Below are 18792 nucleotides of genomic sequence, written 5' to 3'. Positions count from 1 at the left end.
GATTTTGAGCATTTGTAAACCCGCCTAAACCGAACTGGGCTGTCTACTTGTATATTTATTTATTTATATTTTATTTTACATGTACTCTAATTAGATAGTAACTATATATGGATGTTGAATTTGAAGTTTGATGGACCTTTGGAGTTATTAATATTTGAATTGTAGCTATATTAGTTATTGAAATTTGAAGTTTTATGTCATGTTGAGTTTTAGGAAGGTTTGATACTCTAATAAATGAAAAAACATATATGTAGCAAGTTGAGATTGTGCCCAACCCTACTGGCATGAGGACCTACCAGGTGTCCAAAAAAAGGTTCCTTTTGGCCAAAAACAAAAACAAAAGGTTCCTTTTTTGTTTTAAATGTCCAGATATAGTAATATAGTCTTGGACCCAAACCGTTGGTTCTAGTCATGGATCATCATTTGGTCCACGGCCTATGGGCCGAAATGGGCAGCACGAGGCCCGATGGGTCAAAGCTCGGCCCGTTCTTTTAATTGGATAGGGCCTAGACTCATGATTTGAAACCCTCTGCCTACCCACGGTCTAAGTCGACTCGTTATTTAGGCCAACTCAGCTCGACATGTTCTTCGATTAAGTAGGTTCTAGGCTTAGGATTTGAAACTCTCAGCCCGCTTACGGTCCAACCCTTCTAAGCCCGTTTAGGCTCAACTTGGCTCATCTAGGCCCTATTTTTAATAGATATACACTTCCTAACTTCATTTTAGATTTAATTAAAATAATATAATATATAGGATGAATTATCTAATGAGACGACATATGGGTTCTGTTTAAATTTAGTGAAGTTTTCGAGCTCAAAGATTACCCAAAGTCAACATGTACCTATTTATTAATTAAAGCATGCATAAAGGAGACAAGGAAATATAGAAAGACCACCGTGAAGCTCATGATGAAGTTATGAAACCAGAGACATGCAAAGCTCATGCTACTTCACACTGCATACTGCTAGCAACATATGCATGCTATGTGTCATGAAAAACAACATATATAGAGGCTATAAAACCATGCATATATACAAGAGGTTTTGTTTATTAATTGATCTCTCTATTGGCTTCTCTTTTCTCATTTCACTTCAATTTCATCTCTCTCTCTCTCTCTCTCTCTCTCTCTCTCTCTCTCTCTCTCTCTCTCTCTCTCTCTCAACGAAGAAAATGGCTGCGAAAGGGAAGGATCTTAGCCAACAGCTCGAGGAACTCATCAGCTCCTTGCAAGAACAAGTCAGTTCACCCCCATTATATTGCTTTGCTTATAAATATGTCTTGCTTTCTCTTTTAAGTTTTTACAAGATTAATATGGTAAGCTTTATGAAATATGTTTCCTGGCAGGGCATTTTGACCGACCACTTTGACGACCTAAAAGGGTTACAAGATGAAAACAACCCTCGCTTGGTTGACGAAATTTTCACCATCTTCCTTCGTGTAGCTGAAGATTACAGAGCCGAACTCACAAGAAATCTGTAATTAATTTCCTTCACTATTTCCATGAACTAATTCGAGTTTTACATTTATATATATAGTTATTAATTTTGCAGAATTCAATTTTAATTTTAATTAGGAGTGAGCCCGATGTCAACTATTCTGAGGTGCATAAACTCGCAATCTGGTTTAAAGGTAGTACCACAAGGTAATTGTCAATTATTTCTTTTTTTGGTCATAATTGTCAATTGGATAATTTTTTAGAATATGCGGCCTAATTACTATACATTAATATATTACAAAAAGGAGAATTATGATTTTGAAGCATTTGTGATGTATGCTGTAACAAAGGGCGGAACCACCCTCAGACTGTAGTAGGCTAGCCCAATTCAAATAATTAGATAAATAAAAGTTTTGTGTTACTTTTTAAAAATTCAGCATATTTAGTTAGCGCACTCCATTCCACAAAAAATTAGTCAAATCCACCCTAGTAGCTCTAAAAAGGAAAAATTTATATCTTACCCGTAAGAAAGTTATTGGTTTTGTCCTTGCAAAAATAATATGTGAAGGAACCATTTCAGCTCAAAATAAAAGAACTTATTTTAATATCTATTGGTCTCCTCTGGATTTTTGTATTGTGTATTATGAGCTCAAATGGATGCTTCTTAATTTGTTGCACATCCTAGTCTTCTTAATTTACTGCATTTTGGACTTACAGTAATGCCTGTGGCCGGGTTGCCCTTGCCTGTCAAGAGCTCATTGATGCAAGTGAAGCACAGAACAAAGAAGGGTAAGATTTTATTTATTCTCTCATGATCCCCAAATATTCTAGTAACAAAATTTGTGAACAATACATATATGTGTGGTTCTGTGCTTGTAGGTGCCTTGCAGCTCTTGACAATGTCAACCGTGAATATCTTGTCGCCAAAGAGAATTTGAATCGCATTGTTGGGGTAACAGTTATTTTGAATCTTTAATTCCTTTCTCAGTTATTTTGAATCTTTAATTCCTTTCTCAGTTTTAATTTGTATCACTTCCAAAACCTTATGAAGATGTCATATATATATATATGTAATTATCGTGCATTTGATTGCTGATTGCAGATTGAAAATAAATAAACACATTGATTTTATAATTAGAGACCATAAACAATATAGGAATAAAAACTTGCCTTGGTAATTGTCCTCACACAAATGTTCTAATATTCAGAATTTTCTTTTCTATAGATGGAACGTGAAATTTATAACATGAGGTTGACGAAAGCAAAATGAGTGGAGATAGTTCTTATTATATTAGATCATCGACTCCATAAGATCGTGATGTTTTCTTCATATTGGCCATGTAATAAGTTTATTATTTCTATGTTATAGACTTATTTATAACTTGTTTTAGGACAAGGATTTGGTATTTGGAACTTTTGATTAAGTTCACTTTATGCGTGTTTAAGACTTGATTTTCTATCCATTGTATAAGTGGACCTTGTTCTTAGTTTATGAAATTTGGCTACTATAATGGCTAAGAAAATTGTTGCTTGCCTAACTAATCTTTGTGTACAAGTTCTAATCTCCAACATTATTGTCACATATTAATCATTCTTTACTTATATTGTTCTTATTTTTCATAGTGGATACCAATTGTAAACTTTATGTTAGAAAGTAAGAAATTACCCATAAAAAGGGAGAAGGAAGGAATATGTTGAATAATAATAAAATATTACTCCCATCACTTACTTCACTAAAAATGAAAAATGTTCAATACATTCTTTAACAAAGATTTATCAACGATGTGTTTGGATGTGGAAGTACTGAGGAATTTAAAATGATGTAAATTAATGTTCTAGAATTTGCAAAGTTTTTTGTTTGGCTAATGGATTTAACCATGGAATTCAATATTTTAGAACTCCATTTTTTTTTTTTGGAATTTTAGAAATGACAACTATTTAGATAGAATTTAAAGTTGGTATTTATGACCTTCAAATTCCATATTTTTTCCATGTATAATTTCTAAATTTCTTTGTTTTTTTATTTATCCAAACACGAGAATTGGTGTACGTCAATTTAGAAATTCTAACTTTTATCTAAATCCCAAGTTTATTTCACCCATCCAAACGCACTGATATTGTCCAAAGAAAGAGTTAATGTAATCATGGACCCAAACGGTTGGTTCATACTTGGCAAGGGCAATGAGCACTAGTCCTCCAACAACTAGGTAAGTGCCTAAGAGCATCTCCAAGGGAGATGTTAAATACAAAATCTTAAATTTGGATTTAATGGCTTATGTGACAATTTGACAATTAGTAAAAATTTAAATCGGTCTGAAATGTCAAATATCATATTACCTCATTATATATTTTTTAAAGTAAATGGGACCCCTATAATTAATATATGCTATATAGAAAAATATTTTTTGGCTGATTAATATAGAAAAATATTTTTTGGCTGACAAATCGGCCCAATTTTACACCTTTAAACCCAAACCGGTTGTGGGCTAGGTTCATATAAACCGAAACAATAAAATAAAATATATAAAATATAAAAAAAAAATATAAATGGATGTACAGGTTTTAACCTAATCTCGCCTGTTCTTATTTCCCCTCAAACTCTCTTTCGGCCGCCACTCTCTTGTTTCCGTCTCACACTCAGTCGTCTTTGCTCTCGTCTGCCATTGAGGCTTTGCTGCAGAAGCTCTCTTTATTCAGTCTTAGACGGTAACTTTTCTTCAAACTCTCTCTCTCTCTCTCTCTCTCTCTCTCTCTCTCTCTTTATTCATATGGGTATGCTTCAATTTCTTCTCAATTTCTTCTCAATTTCATTCAAACATATAGTTGATTGAATCTGGATGTTTTTAGTGCATATCGTTGAATTGTGCTATCAGTTCTTGTAGATTGAGACAAGTTTTATGGACCTTGGTTATGAATTTTATGTCTTACAGATAAATCCTATCTTCCTCGCTTTTTGTTTAGTTCAATTTTTTTTTCTTCTGTTTATTTGTAGCTGGTTAAGTGTGATATATTTTGTTTGGACAGAGATGAAGGTGGTTGCTGCATATTTGCTCGCTGTTTTGGGAGGGAAGACCAGCCCCTCAGCTGCTGATTTGAAGGACATTCTCGGATCAGGTAACTTTTATTTTGAAAACCCTTTTTTTCTTTTAACGTATGACACAAAGTTGCATTATTACTGATTTCATTCAATAGTTTTTGTTGAATTTGGATTGCCATTTGTGGGTTTGGCTTGCTTTTGATATTTTAAATGGCTTTGTGATGCGTTTGTAATTATTTTAATAGCGTCTGATGATATTTGTCTGTGTAGTCTTTTTATATATGGATTAACCGCTGAACCATATTTTAGGGTCTCTCAGATTGAGATGGTTTAATTATCTAATTTTGATGGGGGCAGCTCCAGTGCTAGAGCACCTTAACCCCACACCTCGGGAAAGAGTAGTCTTGCGCTCTCACTCCTTTGAATATTGTGCAATACTCTTTCCCTCTATTAGTCCTTGTTAATTTTATGTTGGGTTGGCATTTTGGCAGTATTCTTACAATCTGTAGGCCTGTTCATAATTGAATTTTCTATATCATCGAAATGGAGATGATTTATTACTGACATCTGGTCATTCATTAGTCAAAAATTCAAAAAGCTCATGGTTTCCTGTTTAACTAGTACAGAAGAACCTCATATGTGATACATTTAACATTTTGTGTAATGTCTTGATAAAGTAATGGTTGCACAAAAAGATACTTAACATCGTGTTGTCCATAGGACTAAATTTTTAAGAACAAAACTGGTGCATAATTATTTGTTGCGCCAACATTTTTGCACTTGCACATTAAATTAAGTTTTGGTTTGTTTGCAGTTGGAGCTGAGGCCGATGGCGACAGGATTGAGTTGCTGTTGTCTGAAGTCAAGGGCAAAGATATTACAGAACTAATTGCTTCTGGAAGGGAGAAGTTGGCGTCTGTTCCATCTGGTGGTGGTGCAGTTGCTTATTCAGCACCTGCGGCTGATGCTGGTGCTGCAGCTCCTGCTGCTGCTGAGCAGAAGAAGGAAGAGAAGGTCGAAGAGAAGGAAGACACAGATGATGTAAGTTCTGTTTAAAATTCTGCTGTAGTTTGTACCTAGATTGCTTCTTTGTTTGCAAGTTTGCATGATCTAATTACATTGTTGTTGTTTTGAATGTCTATACTTACTAACTTCTTAAATTTCTTGTTGCAGGATATGGGATTCAGCCTTTTTGACTAAGAGACTTTCATCTGGTGCTTTGCCTGTATCAGAACTTCTCATTTTCATTGATACTTTCATATCAGTGTTATGTTATTAATTTTCCATTTTGTAGTTGGATATGGTTTTAGATCGCAAAAAATTTTGGTTAGATATGCAAGGGATCAAAGAGATTGCGTAAGATAATTTTTGAATTTGATCTATTTGACTTGAATTATGATTGCTTGCCAGTGGTTTATGTTATGGTTGAGTTCATTTCTTGCTTATTCGTGTTGATCTGTAGATCCGGTTGCTCTTTGCCCGGTAGGTTGAGTTTGCCTTCTTTTAGCAAAAGAAGTATCTATGGTTAGGTTGCGATAAATTTCTTGGATCTTTACATCCTTCTTTGTGCCCTTGAACCAAATCACTACTTTTGCGTCAACCTTTCTGTCACACCATTGTTTGAGCAATTTCAGACTTCAAAGTGACTTCATTTTCTTAGGTTTTGTTTTTATACCGAAAATAGGTAGAAGATTCATTATGGCTAAAGTGGCCAACTCAGTGCAATATTTGAATAGTTTTTCCTTCCCCAAAAATATGTAACCGTGTTTCATTGCTAGCCTTAAGTAGTCTTGTTACCCCTCGACGGATTGAAGGGCTCCTACAGGTTTAACTGTTTTGTTTTGACTAAGAAGCTCACCCTTTAGCAAGTCCTTTGAAGTGATACTTATTTCCCCCCATATGATCGAAATACCACTGTGCGCATATCATTGGCGCCAATTTTGCTCACCATCTTTTCAACTATAGTTTAGTATTTCACACCACTTAATGAGTGTCACTTGTTATATATAGTTAATTGTAGCTACTCTGACATTTGTATTATAAGTATTAATAGACGTAAATGTAAAATATAAATGAAATACTATAAAGAAATGTTTTGACTATATAATATATTAAACTTAACTACATTAAATAACTTAAAATTCATTACTTTGTCAACTATAAATACCTACAAGAGTAAAATAAGCATAAAATTAACCAGATTGCATTGGATGTGATTGGATTCTCATAAACAAATCCGTCATTCGATCCAATCATGTTAGTTTTGAAAATTACGAATCCAATCCAATCCGCCAAATCTTCGAAATGATTGAAATTGAATTGAATTGAATTGAATCACTTGGTTTGAACGGATTGAATTAGATCTTGTACACCCCTATGAGACATCATGGCTATTGTGAGTAATTAGGGAGGTGTAAGAATTGAAAGAGACCCTAGTTATAATTGGAAAAGCATATAGTTGGTTGGAATTAAATAATTTATATTAATGACATGTTTACTAATTCGTAATTTGATTCAAAATAAGGAGTTGGATTCCTATTACATAATTCTGATTACGGATTACTCATGTATTTACTTCACATGAAGAAATGAAAATGTAAGTGGGGCCTACACAAAATTAGGAATTCAACTCCTGATTTTGGAGGAATTGGACTCTTGGGTGAGAGTTGGTATTCTAATTCCTGAAAAACTAACCCATCAGAAATCTATATTTTTTACACATTATATCCTCACACAATTCTTAAAATTCCAAATTTATCATCTACTTTAACCCAACAACAAGGGCATTTTAGTAATCAAATTGGTTTCAATTATGATTTATGCTAATTTAGTAAACAACTTATAAGGAATCAGTACCACTCATACCCTTGATTACAGATGATTTAGTAAACAACTTCAATAGGAATCCGGATTCTGACTCTCCTCAATCGAACTCCTTCTCAATTCAATTCCCCCCTCATACGATTACGGATTAGTAAACATGACTAACCTCATCCTATTAACATTGAGTGTGTCTGTATCGAAATTATATAGTGAGGGTGCCATATATGGACCTTCATATTAACCACGTTATCATTTTATTAAACTTAAGTAAAGTTACTATTCGGATGAATCATGTGGGTAATATGAAGATCTACATCTATAGTTCATACACGACACCCTCACCACAAAATGACTCTATGGTGGTATACCATGAGACAATAGTTAGGATTCTAGGTTAGGTCGGATCAAGGGTTAAATCAAGTAAGGCCAAGTTTGTAGGGCTAAGTTTGTTTGGCACTTTTAACATTTCAAACTGAAACATGCTAAAATGCGGGGTATGTTGGTTTGGGCCTCAAGTCGAATTTGGGCCGAGGCTTTTGTGCCCAACATTTTACTTCCTTTTTTCTTTCTTTAAGTTTGGCACTAATGTGACCATGACACAATATTTTTTCATAAAAAAGGAATTTGAGGAAAACTCCCTCGTATAAGTACATAATAATCATACTTACTAAAACACCAATAACAGTAGAAAGTTAAGAAACCTTACAAGGACTTTATAAGGAGTTCCGTCACTCTGCCAATTGCCAAATGATTTAGGTGTTGGAACCTCAACTTTTTTCAGAAACCCTGTAAATTTTTGCATTTTTTATTGGTGCCAACTATGTGAAAAATAAAATTTTGGGCTGGTGAAAAATTGGAGTTTTTTGTAACTTTGATTTTCTTTTTTGTGCATATTAAGCTGAATCATTTGGAGGTTATTTTAATTTATTGGAAGATTTTAAAAATAAATATCTTTTGAGCTCGAAGTGGTGAAAAATGGGAGTTTTTAGTGACTTAGAAATGTTTTGGAAATTAAGTTGAATTATTTGGAGGTTATAATTTATTGGAAGTGTTAGAAAAATATTTGGAAATTTTTTTAGGTCATTTGGTGAAATTGAGGTTACCTAAAAATACAGAAAGAATACGAGTCTGAAGCATTTTTTGGGGCATAATAGAAAATACCGTATCATAGCATTTTTAAAGATTTTCGAAACCGATCTTTGAAAGTAAAATGTTCTTCGAAAAATTCAACCTTAAGATGTGTTAAAATCCTCAATTTATTTGAACTTCCTTCTTAAGTTTTAGATCTCGATCATTACATTCCTTGTAACTCTAACTCTTCCAGGCATATTCTCTACTTTCATTTGAATTTCCTTCTAAAGGTTTGTTGTTCTAGAAATTCTTGAAAGTTGTATCTTCAAACTACTCATTGAGTCTTACCTTATATTTTAGTTCCTCAATTGTAAACAAGATGAATCCTTGCCGATAAACATGTGTTCAACCAAGCAACAATCAAATCATTTCGCAACATTTGGTTGTGATTGTGGAAGTTACAATGGTTATGATGGAAAGGAATAAGAATGCTGGTAATCAACAACTTGGAAACCAGCAAAGTGAGCAAGGGAAGAACAATAGTGTGAGGGTCGATATTTGGACCGATTTATGAAACTGAGGAGATGTAATGGAAGTTCTTAGGCATAGGTTTGTATTAACTATTAAGCATATACAAAACAACTTGGAATATCAATTCTCCACCGAAGTATCATGTTTGGTTACCGACCCGGCGACCCATGTTAGATTTTCTTTATAAGTTCATGATCTTTCACACATCCTGAAATATATAAAAGACATACATGGCGTAATCTTCCTTAAGTACACGATATCTAGATTCATCCAATTGCAGCAGCAGCGGCATGAGCAAAAGATGCCAATGGCTTAAGACTTTTGCTCTCTCTCCTTAAGGCCCATCAAGCAACGGTTCACGCAAAAGGAAATAAATAGGACCCCTTTAATTGGTTTCAAAACTTTCCTTATTTCACAAAGTTTTGGGCCTTAAGGTATAACCTAATTTAAACTCCTTTCAAACCTGATATAATTTAGTATCTAGTGCACCGATCTAAATAGGAAAATAACAACCCACACGTTGGAGGATGAAATTGACAAATGATGGGACTGGGACATCGTGAAACACCATAAGGGTGAAGTTGCAAACATGATGATCTAGGAACAATTTGAGCAATTACAATCAGTACTTTCCTATCGAGCAGAACAAGCTATTTGGAAATCGCGGTTTTACACATGTAAGAGATAATCAGTACCCCTTTGAGTAGTTTATGTCTTGAGTAAATCTCAAGGGGGAGTTCATAGCAAATTTCAGGGCCTGACAATTACTATATGCCAAGCTAAAAGTGACATAAATAGTAATATAGTATCTAACTGGGACTATAGTGGTGGAATCAATTAACTTAATTCTATGTTGGAGCCATGCTAGAGTTGACCCTACTGTTGTATATAGATATACTAATACGAGCTATTAAGAAACATAGCACCATACACAAAGTGAAACCCTTTAGTTTTTTTGTGCTAGAATGAAGTTTCAATTAACATCATCTTTATAAGTTACAAAAAAATAAAATCCTACATCGGGTGACATACGAACAAAAAAAAGAAGTACCAAACACTAAGTGAAGCCTATTAGAGCTAAGCCAAAATTGACACATCGTTACATGCAAAAAAGAGTGGAGCCAAGAGTGGAAGGTAACTTCTAGAACAGGTCTTAGTGGAAGAAACCTGAGCCAAAGAACTTTTACGAAAACGCCTAATGTTAGAGGGAGTGAAGCCCCTTGTTTTTCCAAATTGTCCTTCTAGAATCTTGAGTTTCATCTATAAATTGACTTAAACACACCTTGCTGGTATGTGTGCAAAGCTGCCGCTAGCTGGTTACCATTCAGTATTATAGGGTATTTCTAATTACCCAAGACTTCGCTTCCATAGAAAGAGACGATGTCGAATTCATCAAATAGATCTAAAATCCAAGAAAAGGATTAAGAACCGAACGTTTGTGGCAATTGAGACCGAATACAGGATTAAGTAAAACTTAGTGCAGAAATTTGCACCATTCATCATTTGTGTTAGCCGAGGCTGAGGCCCGACTTATCTTAGGGCTGAAAATCATCTTAGAGATAACCGTGAGGATTCCAGTGATCGGAGATCAACTTTCGATCGTTTGGAGTCATTAGGGTTCTAAGCATATTAGAGGAAACTATTTATCAAGTTGTCATTGAAGAGTTTGTGTTTTAGAGATTGGTCATTCGACGATTATGTGAACGAGATGAAACTAGATCAAGACCGACATTTTCACTTAAGAGGAGTTAATAGATACATTATTGAGCAGAACAATCTATTTGGAAATCGGAATTTTACACATGTAAGAGATGATCGGCACCCCTTCAGTAGTTTATGCCTTGAGTAAATGTCAAGGGCGAGTTCATAGCAAATTTTAGGGTGTGACAATTACTATATGCCAAGCTAAAAGTGACATAAATAGTAATATTGTATCTAATTGGGACTATAGTGCGAGAAGCAACTTAATTCTATGTTGGAGCCATGCTAGAGTTGCCACTACTGTTGTATATAGATATACTAATACGAGCTATTAAGAAACATAGCACCGCACACAAAGTGAAACCCTTTCTTTTGTTTTTAAAAAAAAAATATGGAATCAAGCTAGAATCAACACCATCTTTATAAGTTAAAAATTAATAAAATAAAATAAAAACCTACACTGGGTAAGATACCAAAAATAAATAAATAAAAAAATACCAAACATTGAGTGAAGCCTATTGGAGCTAAGCCAAAATTAACAAATCATTACTGGCATGTTTACTAATCCGGAATTGAATTAGGAGGAATTGAATTCAAGAGGAATTGGATTAAGGAGAATTAAATTCCGAATTCCTATGAAGTTGTTTACTAAATCATATGGATTGAGGAGAATTAGATTCCGGATTCCTAATGAAGTTGTTTACTAAACCATATGGAATTGAGGTAAGAGTGGTGCTAATTACTAAAATGTCCTTGTTGTTGTTGGGTTGAAGTAGATGTCAAATTTGAATTATATAGTTAAGCCTTTGGTAGTTAAGCTTTTGGTATTATTATTGTTTTTTCGTTTTAATTTGAAACCCAATTAACACTTTTCTCATTAATTTGAAGTAGCAATAGCTCATATCAAAAAGTCATGTTCCTATTTTCTTTTCTCCTCGTATAGTCGATTATGCATGTCCATATCTCATATGTGAAGTTTTGCCTAAAGCAAAAGTTCTCTAATAGATAGGAAAAAGATGGGCTAAAATCTATATACAAAAAATTCCGATAAGAACTAATAAATTTGAACGGCTTATAAATAATTATCAACTTCTCAATAGCAAATTCTCCAAGCATAATATGCAAATCTTTTACATCACATTAGAAATATATCATAATACAAGCATAATATGCAAATCTTTTACATCACATTAGAAATATATCAAAATACACAATGTGGGAACATATCGATCAATACAACATCATGTTGTCAACAAAATGGTCATAATCTCTACAAAATAGTCATAATCTACCTAAAAGTTTCATAATCTCAACAAAAGTATCATAGTATCTTCAAAAGATTCATGAGCTCAACAAAATGGTCATGATTTGTTCTCAAAAGTATGCTGCCAGCAAAAGATCTATTTCCAAAAAACTATCTTCACTCCCCAAAAGAAGCAATGTCTTCGTTGCCTATACGCTAGATTGCTCCCAAGTTTCCAACAAAGTAGTTACATATTCTCTTTTCGATTCATCATGCATGGTGAAAAAAACTCTTAGCAAATCATGTTCTTTGGCCAAAAAGTTTGTCACTTTAAACAATTGCAAGGAAGTCAAAAATTCCATTTTGCTCAACTCACCATGAAGTTTCTCTTGCAATTCAGTCAAATTTATTTCTGTTGAGAGAACATGAACTAGGCCATCAAGCTTAGGTCCCACTCCAGCTATAGCTTGTGCCATAGAAGAAAATTGCTTAGTCATCTCATCCACAACTTTTGGCCTCTTATTGCGACTATTATTAGCAACACTTGATGTACTTTGTGTAGGCCTTTGTTGTTGGGTATTTGGTTGTGCAAAGGAAGCATCAAAATCATCAAGCCCCTCAAATGGTGACCCTGAATCAACATTCATGTTCACATTTTCAACAAAATCATCATCCTCACCTTCATTGTGATTCATAGTTGCATCTTCTTGCCTAACTTCTTCTTCATCATCATCCGCATTACCAGCATTTGCACCCACAGCACGATCCTTTCCATATATCTCTCCCAAGAGATAGTAGTGTGGAAATGGCTTATCGTACAAACCACTTGCCTCTTTTTTAGACTACACATACAATGAAAACATATAAGTAAGCATTCCAAAGACATGTAATACAATTGTACATGATAAAAAATTTCAACAAATAAGTTTTTAGTTGCTGTAGCTACAGCGCAATGAGGCTCACCCTTAATAGGTAAGGCACAAAAAGTATCATACAAAATATAAGCATCATATATAGATTTTATGAAGAGGGAATTAGATGTACCTTCACCCACTCGTCATATACACTTTTCTCACATACCAACATCATTTTCTCTTCATTCCATCCAAAGCCACTTGGAGATAACATCTCAGTTAAGGCAAAATATTTTAACTTCAATGTCTTGACTCGTGATTCAATATGAGGAGACGCCTTTAATCCACAACCGGGAATTTTGGCTTCCAACATACATTCTAACTTGCCCAAGTAACCATTCTTAAAACCAGTGTCAGCTCGCCACGTCGTGTCATGATATAATTCCTTCAATGACTTCATCAGTGCTGCATCCTCACTGGCTGTCCAAAAATGTTTTTGTTGGGGCCTTCCTCATTTCAAATTAGACCTACACTCCATGCTACATTAGCAACAAACATAAGTATGAAACCCAGCTAAGATTATATATTCCCTTCCTTTAATAAAATTGTCAATCAAACCAGAATCAAAGTATCTAAACATTCCCTAGTACCATGTTAAACTAATGAAATGTAAATCACCATACAAAGATTAAAAAAGAGAAACAATGCTTTAATTAAAAGAAACATTCCAAACTTTATTACAAAAACATTGAGACATACAAATAATGTCTATGTCTTTATCACATTACACGCACATTAAAAATAAAGAAAACATAACTAGTTGCATTAACTTATTAAGATTCCCTAGCTTCCCTAGCTTCCCTAGCTGCTCTCCAAGTGTTAAACATTTATAGAGCAAGGTTTTGCCGCCATGTAGTCCACTCATCTGAGGACTCAACAACGGTAATGTAGTTATTCACTTCTAAATTCCCATCTTGCAATTGAGTGTTCATATTATCTTCCATAGGATCTACAAGCATCTCTCTTCTTATAAAATTATGGAGCATACAACACGCTGAAATTATGCGGCGTTGTGTTGTAATGTCATAAAATGATGGACTCCTAAGAATTGTCCACCGCATTTTTAATAGTCCAAAACACCTTTCAATGACATTCCTAGCGCTTGAATGTTTCATATTAAAAAGCTCCGCCAGTGTTGTAGGTCGGTATCCATCTCTCCAATCGTTGAGATGATATCGTTGTCCTCTAAAAGGTGCAAGAAAACCTTTTCCATTTGTGTAGCCACCATAAACTAAATAGTAATAACCTATTGTTAAAGAAGAAATTCAAATGTTATATTTTTATTTTTCTCATAATTTAAATGATAAGAAGTTCAATTTACTTAATAAATTTTTTGAATGTTACCGTTAGGGACTTTCAATCCATTTCTCCTAGTCACAGCATCTCTAAGGACTCGCCCATCGTGTGCGGAACCCTCCCATCCGGGCAAAACATATATAAACTGCATGTCTGGAGAGCATACTCCAAAAACATTTGTTGCTATTTCATTTTTCCTCGTTCTATACCTTGGTTTATCCAATTCTGGTACACGCACCTTAATATAGGTTCCATCTAGTGCTCCTAAGCAATTCTACATTATAATAGACAACTAAATTAATAATGTGTTAAAATATAAAAAAAAACTTTTAATAAAAATTGTAATAATGCAACAAAATTACACACCTTAAACCACTTCCACTTTGGGTCCGTTGAGTTCTCAAGGATAGGCTCGGGTGTTTACCAAAAATCCTTTTGGCATCGAATCATTGCTTTCAAACACTCATGAAAATATTTACTAATTGTTCGACTGGACCTACTAAAGTTGTACTTGATTGTGCGATTCTTAATATGGTGTGCAAGAATATGTAAAAACATTGCAATCATCTCCTCTACAGACACATTTCGAGTCGGTCGTAGTTGTCCTCTAGTGACAAGAATTTGACATAATTTATGAAATGATTGTCTATCCATCCGTAGTTGGGCAATACATGTCACATCACTCGCATAAATTAGGCCATATAGGTAATCTAATTGCTTATAGACTCTTATAACTGATCGTGAGGGACTTCTAAGGTGTTTTTGGAAACGAAACCAAGCATAGAAATAAGCAGCAGCACACGCAACAAATATGGTTCGAAGGTAGACAATCAATGCATTTAATGTAGCATGTAATTTCTTCTTTGTGGACAAACTTAGACGAGCCATTTGTCTACATCACATAACAAGAGAAAAAAATATCATTAAGGACATCAATTGCCAAGTAAAATAATAAAGAAAAAAAAAAACAAACTCAATCAAATTACAAGACTAGAACACAATGAAAAAGAACAAAATGTAGACACCAATTAATATTATGAAATGCAATTTGATAAGTGGCAGTTAGTACCAAATCAACATCATTGTTATAGAAAGAACTAACAAATTTGCCATACTTCATCTCCTACCAGTCACAGAACTAATAAATTTGACTGAATGCATATTAACAAGGTGTATTATGATATAGGAAAGATAAGTCTCTTTAATATACTAATTATTTTTCCCATAGAAGCTTGTAAAACACCGACTAGGACCCAAGAACAAGTTTAGAAAAGAAAAAAAAAAGAGCTCAGCACAAAAAAGAAAAAAAAACCCAAACCTAAAACCCAAAAACCAAACCCGTAGCTCCTACTCCACAATGGCGAACTTATCATGGAATCCTTACTGAACCTCAGAAATTCATCATCTACATATATATTAATATTACCACAAAAATACAGAGGAAAAACAAAAGAAAAAAACCAAAGAAAAATGGGAAAACGAATACAAAATAATAATATTCAAGAAATATTAAGAACAACAACTAGAAAACTTGTAAGAAAGAAATCTTACCTGAGAATTCTTGAGCACGAAGAAGTGGTAGCTGGGAGAAGATGGCGGCTGAGAAAAAGAGAAGAAGGGGTTTTTTTGACAGAACGTATTAGGTTTTGTTGGGAAATGAAAGAGAGTGGCAAATTTGGAATTTTGAAAAGTGTGTGAGGATATAATGGGTAGAAAAAAATGAATTCCTGATGGGTTGGTTCTCCCTGAATTAGAACACCTCATCCTATCAAAGAATTGAATTCCTCCAAAATTAGGAATTCAATTCCTAATTTTGTGTGGGTCCCACGTACTTTTCAATTCCGTTATGTGAAGTAAACACAGGAATTCTCAAAAGTGGAATTCAATTCCTGATGAGAATTCCAATTCCAGATTAGTAAACATGCCATACGTGTAAAAAAAGGTGGAGCCAAGAGTGGAAGGTAACGTCCAGAACAGGTCTTGGTGGAGGAAACCTGGGCCAGAGAAGTTTTAGCAAAATGCCTAATATAAGAGGGAGTGAAGACCCTTGTTTTTCCAAAATTGTCCTTCTAGAATCTTCTGTTTCATCCATAAATTGACTTAAACACAAATTGCTTGTATGTGTGCAAAGCTGCCGTAAGCTGGTTACTATTGAGTATTTTAGGGTATTTCTAATTACCCAACAGAGAGACGATGTCGAATTCATCAAATGGATCTAAAAGCCAAGAAAAGGATTAAGAACCGAACGTTTGTGACACTTGAGATTGAAGATAGAATTAAGTAAAACTTAGTGCAGAAATTTGCACCGTTCGTTATTGCGTTAGCCGAGGTTGAGTCCCAGCTTATCTTAGGGCTAAAAATCATCTCAGAGATAACTGTGAGGATTCTAGTGATCGGAGATCAACTTCCGATCGTTTTGATTCATTAAAGGTTCTATGCATATTAGAGGAAACGATTTATCAAGTTGTCATTGAAGAGTTCGTGTTTTAGAGATTGGTCGTTCGACGATTATGTGTACGAGATGAAACGAGGTCGAGACCGACATTTTCACTTCAGAGAGTTTAATAAATACGTTATCGAGCAGAACATGCTATTTAGAAATCGATGTTTTACACATGTAAGATATAATTGGCACCCCTTTGAGTAGTTTATTTCTTGAGTAAATCTCAAGGGTGAGTTCATAGCAAATTTTAGGGCGTGACAATTACTATATGCCAAGCTAAAAGTGACTTAAACAGTAATATTGTATCTAATTGGGACTAGTGGGAGAAGCAACTTAATTCTATGTTGGAGCCATGCCAGAGTTGGCACTACTTTTGCGTATAAATGTACTAATAAGAGCTACTAAGAAACATAGCACCATACACATAGTGAAACCCTTTCTTTTCTCCTTTTTTTATTTTTTATTTTTTATTTTTTTATTTTTTTGGGGTGCTGGGATCAAGCTAGAATCAACAACATCTTTATAAGTTACCCAAAAAAAAAAAACCTACAACGGGAAAGATGACACGATCCGCCTCGAATTCCTTAGAATCTGTGACGGATCTTGTGGTTTTTCTGACATCCAACCGATGCCGGGCCCATTTACTAATTACAAACATGCTCTTCCTCTAAAATAAAGGAAAAGAGGGTTGAGACTTCTACTGAAATTTCGGCAAAGTCTCCCTTGAAAAACGGACTTAACCAAAATTTTCAACCTGTCAAAAACACATTTTAAAATCACCAAACTTCAACATGCACAAAGTACGTTACACACAACAAACAAATAGGCATCCGGCCTCATAACCAAACAGTTTCTAAAACGTTCTTGCTTTTGAACTCCTTTGTGAATCCATATACCCGTATTAAATATCGTAACAACAATTATAAAAGACCTTTCTCCTTCCAAAATTCATTTCCAAACTTAGAACAATACAAACACAGCTCAAACAGTTTATTTTGCGGCTGCACCTGCACCTAGGTTACCCTAGGCTATCTACGTGCCCCTTTGTGAGGGATCAAGCCACACGTAGTTCTTGTATAAACAATCATGATTCAAATAATATACGATTATTCAAAGTAATACCGACGATTAAATTTAGATTCATTTACAACTTCAAATTCGACAAGGCACACACTGAACACTTTATAACCTTTCCTTTTATCAGTTCTTTCTCGCAACCATACCCTATCCAAGGCGTATGTTTCCGAACAACACTTTCCAAATGGAGCTACAAGCGCCATATCCACTTGCTGGTATAATCAATAGTTTTTTGTATTTACAACTTCAAATCAAAGACAAATTCAACCAGTTACATTATGATACAAAATAATACCAATCGTAGTTTTCAACGTAAAAGAGTTCAAAACCCATATCATACTTTCCAAACTATAAATCAAACGTTCATACCTGTGCAGAGTACTCACGAAGCACAAGTTCAAGAATCTCAACCCGAAAACGAATCCACATATATATATATATATATATATATATATATATATATATATATATATATATATAAATACACACTTCAAACCATCCTCATGTACTAGGGGAAAACAATCCAACACGGGGATTGTTTGACTAAACCAAATGGAAGAATCCTTAATTGACCATGTGGCTACGGAATGAGCCGTTCAACCAGGGGACTAGGCTCACCAGCCCGCACAGCAGAATCCTCAATTTTTTTGCGTCTGTGAAAAGTCCTACGCGCGCAGACTGCCCTACCAAGGGCCTACGAAACACCCCTCCAATGGTGCATGGGTTCCGACATATCCAAGTATCCATTTCCATGTATCCAAGTATCAATATCTAATGGGAGGTACATATGATAGTGCACATCATGTATCGAAGGAAAACAATCCAACACGGGGATCGTTTGGCTGAACCACAAAGAGGAACATCAACAACCATGTGGCCAGGGACGAGCCGTACAACTGGGGGACTGGGCTCCCAAACAAGCATAATAGAATCCTCAATACTCGTGTGGCTGAAACTAAGTCCTACACGCGCAGATTGCCCGGCAAGGGCTTGCTGTAACACCCCTTCAAGGGTGCCTGGGTTCCGACATATCCAAACCTTAACCATAGTTTCCAAGTATCCATTACCCATCATTTCTAGTATTAGTATCCAAGGGGGATACATGAGATGGCGTGTCATCGCCAAGATCCAAAATCCACTTTCATAAACTAATATATATAATAAAAGATAATATTCTCAAAATTCAATTTCCAAATATTCAAAGATACCCCAAACCCATAT

The 18792-nt window shown here is 34.7% G+C and overlaps 3 protein-coding genes across 3 annotated transcripts; 2 read left to right on the top strand and 1 right to left on the bottom strand.

Annotated features, from left to right (window-relative positions):
* Positions 1–1079: 1079 nt before the first annotated feature.
* On the top strand, positions 1080–2411 carry LOC110747999 (histidine-containing phosphotransfer protein 5-like). Its single transcript, XM_088254679.1, has 5 exons — positions 1080–1236; positions 1345–1475; positions 1574–1642; positions 2153–2224; positions 2315–2411. Exons 1-5 carry the CDS (start codon positions 1171–1173, stop codon positions 2409–2411), a joined length of 435 nt encoding a protein of 144 aa, XP_088110805.1. The 5' UTR covers positions 1080–1170.
* Positions 2412–4005: 1594 nt separating this feature from the next.
* LOC110752553 (large ribosomal subunit protein P2B) lies at positions 4006–5868 on the top strand. The gene is made up of 4 exons (XM_021953235.2): positions 4006–4141; positions 4460–4549; positions 5287–5513; positions 5646–5868. The coding sequence occupies exons 2-4, from the start codon at positions 4462–4464 to the stop codon at positions 5670–5672; spliced, it is 342 nt and encodes a 113-aa protein (XP_021808927.1). The 5' UTR covers positions 4006–4141; positions 4460–4461; the 3' UTR covers positions 5673–5868.
* A 5959-nt stretch (positions 5869–11827) lies between these two features.
* LOC110752556 (uncharacterized) lies at positions 11828–13221 on the bottom strand. The gene is made up of 2 exons (XM_088255575.1): positions 12886–13221; positions 11828–12683 (listed from the first exon to the last, which is right to left on the bottom strand). The coding sequence occupies exons 1-2, from the start codon at positions 13153–13155 to the stop codon at positions 12051–12053; spliced, it is 903 nt and encodes a 300-aa protein (XP_088111701.1). The 5' UTR covers positions 13156–13221; the 3' UTR covers positions 11828–12050.
* Between the last annotated feature and the right edge of the window lie 5571 nt (positions 13222–18792).

The sequence above is a fragment of the Prunus avium genome, chromosome 6, assembly GCF_965620075.1.
Source record: "Prunus avium chromosome 6, drPruAviu1.hap1.1, whole genome shotgun sequence".
NCBI classification, from domain to species: domain Eukaryota; kingdom Viridiplantae; phylum Streptophyta; class Magnoliopsida; order Rosales; family Rosaceae; genus Prunus; species Prunus avium.
This window is presented reverse-complemented; position numbering and strand designations above follow the sequence as displayed.

Coding starts and splice junctions, on each gene's coding strand:
- LOC110752556 (XM_088255575.1), bottom strand. CDS start 13,155: ATGAAGTCATTGAAGGAATTATATCATGACACGACGTGGCGAGCTGAC. Junction 12,684..12,885: donor TATATGACGAGTGGGTGAAG/GTACATCTAATT, acceptor TTGTATGTGTAG/TCTAAAAAAGAGGCAAGTGG.
- LOC110752553 (XM_021953235.2), top strand. CDS start 4,462: ATGAAGGTGGTTGCTGCATATTTGCTCGCTGTTTTGGGAGGGAAGACC. Junction 4,550..5,286: donor GAAGGACATTCTCGGATCAG/GTAACTTTTATT, acceptor GTTTGTTTGCAG/TTGGAGCTGAGGCCGATGGC. Junction 5,514..5,645: donor AGAAGGAAGACACAGATGAT/GTAAGTTCTGTT, acceptor TTCTTGTTGCAG/GATATGGGATTCAGCCTTTT.
- LOC110747999 (XM_088254679.1), top strand. CDS start 1,171: ATGGCTGCGAAAGGGAAGGATCTTAGCCAACAGCTCGAGGAACTCATC. Junction 1,237..1,344: donor TCAGCTCCTTGCAAGAACAA/GTCAGTTCACCC, acceptor GTTTCCTGGCAG/GGCATTTTGACCGACCACTT. Junction 1,643..2,152: donor TTTAAAGGTAGTACCACAAG/GTAATTGTCAAT, acceptor TTGGACTTACAG/TAATGCCTGTGGCCGGGTTG.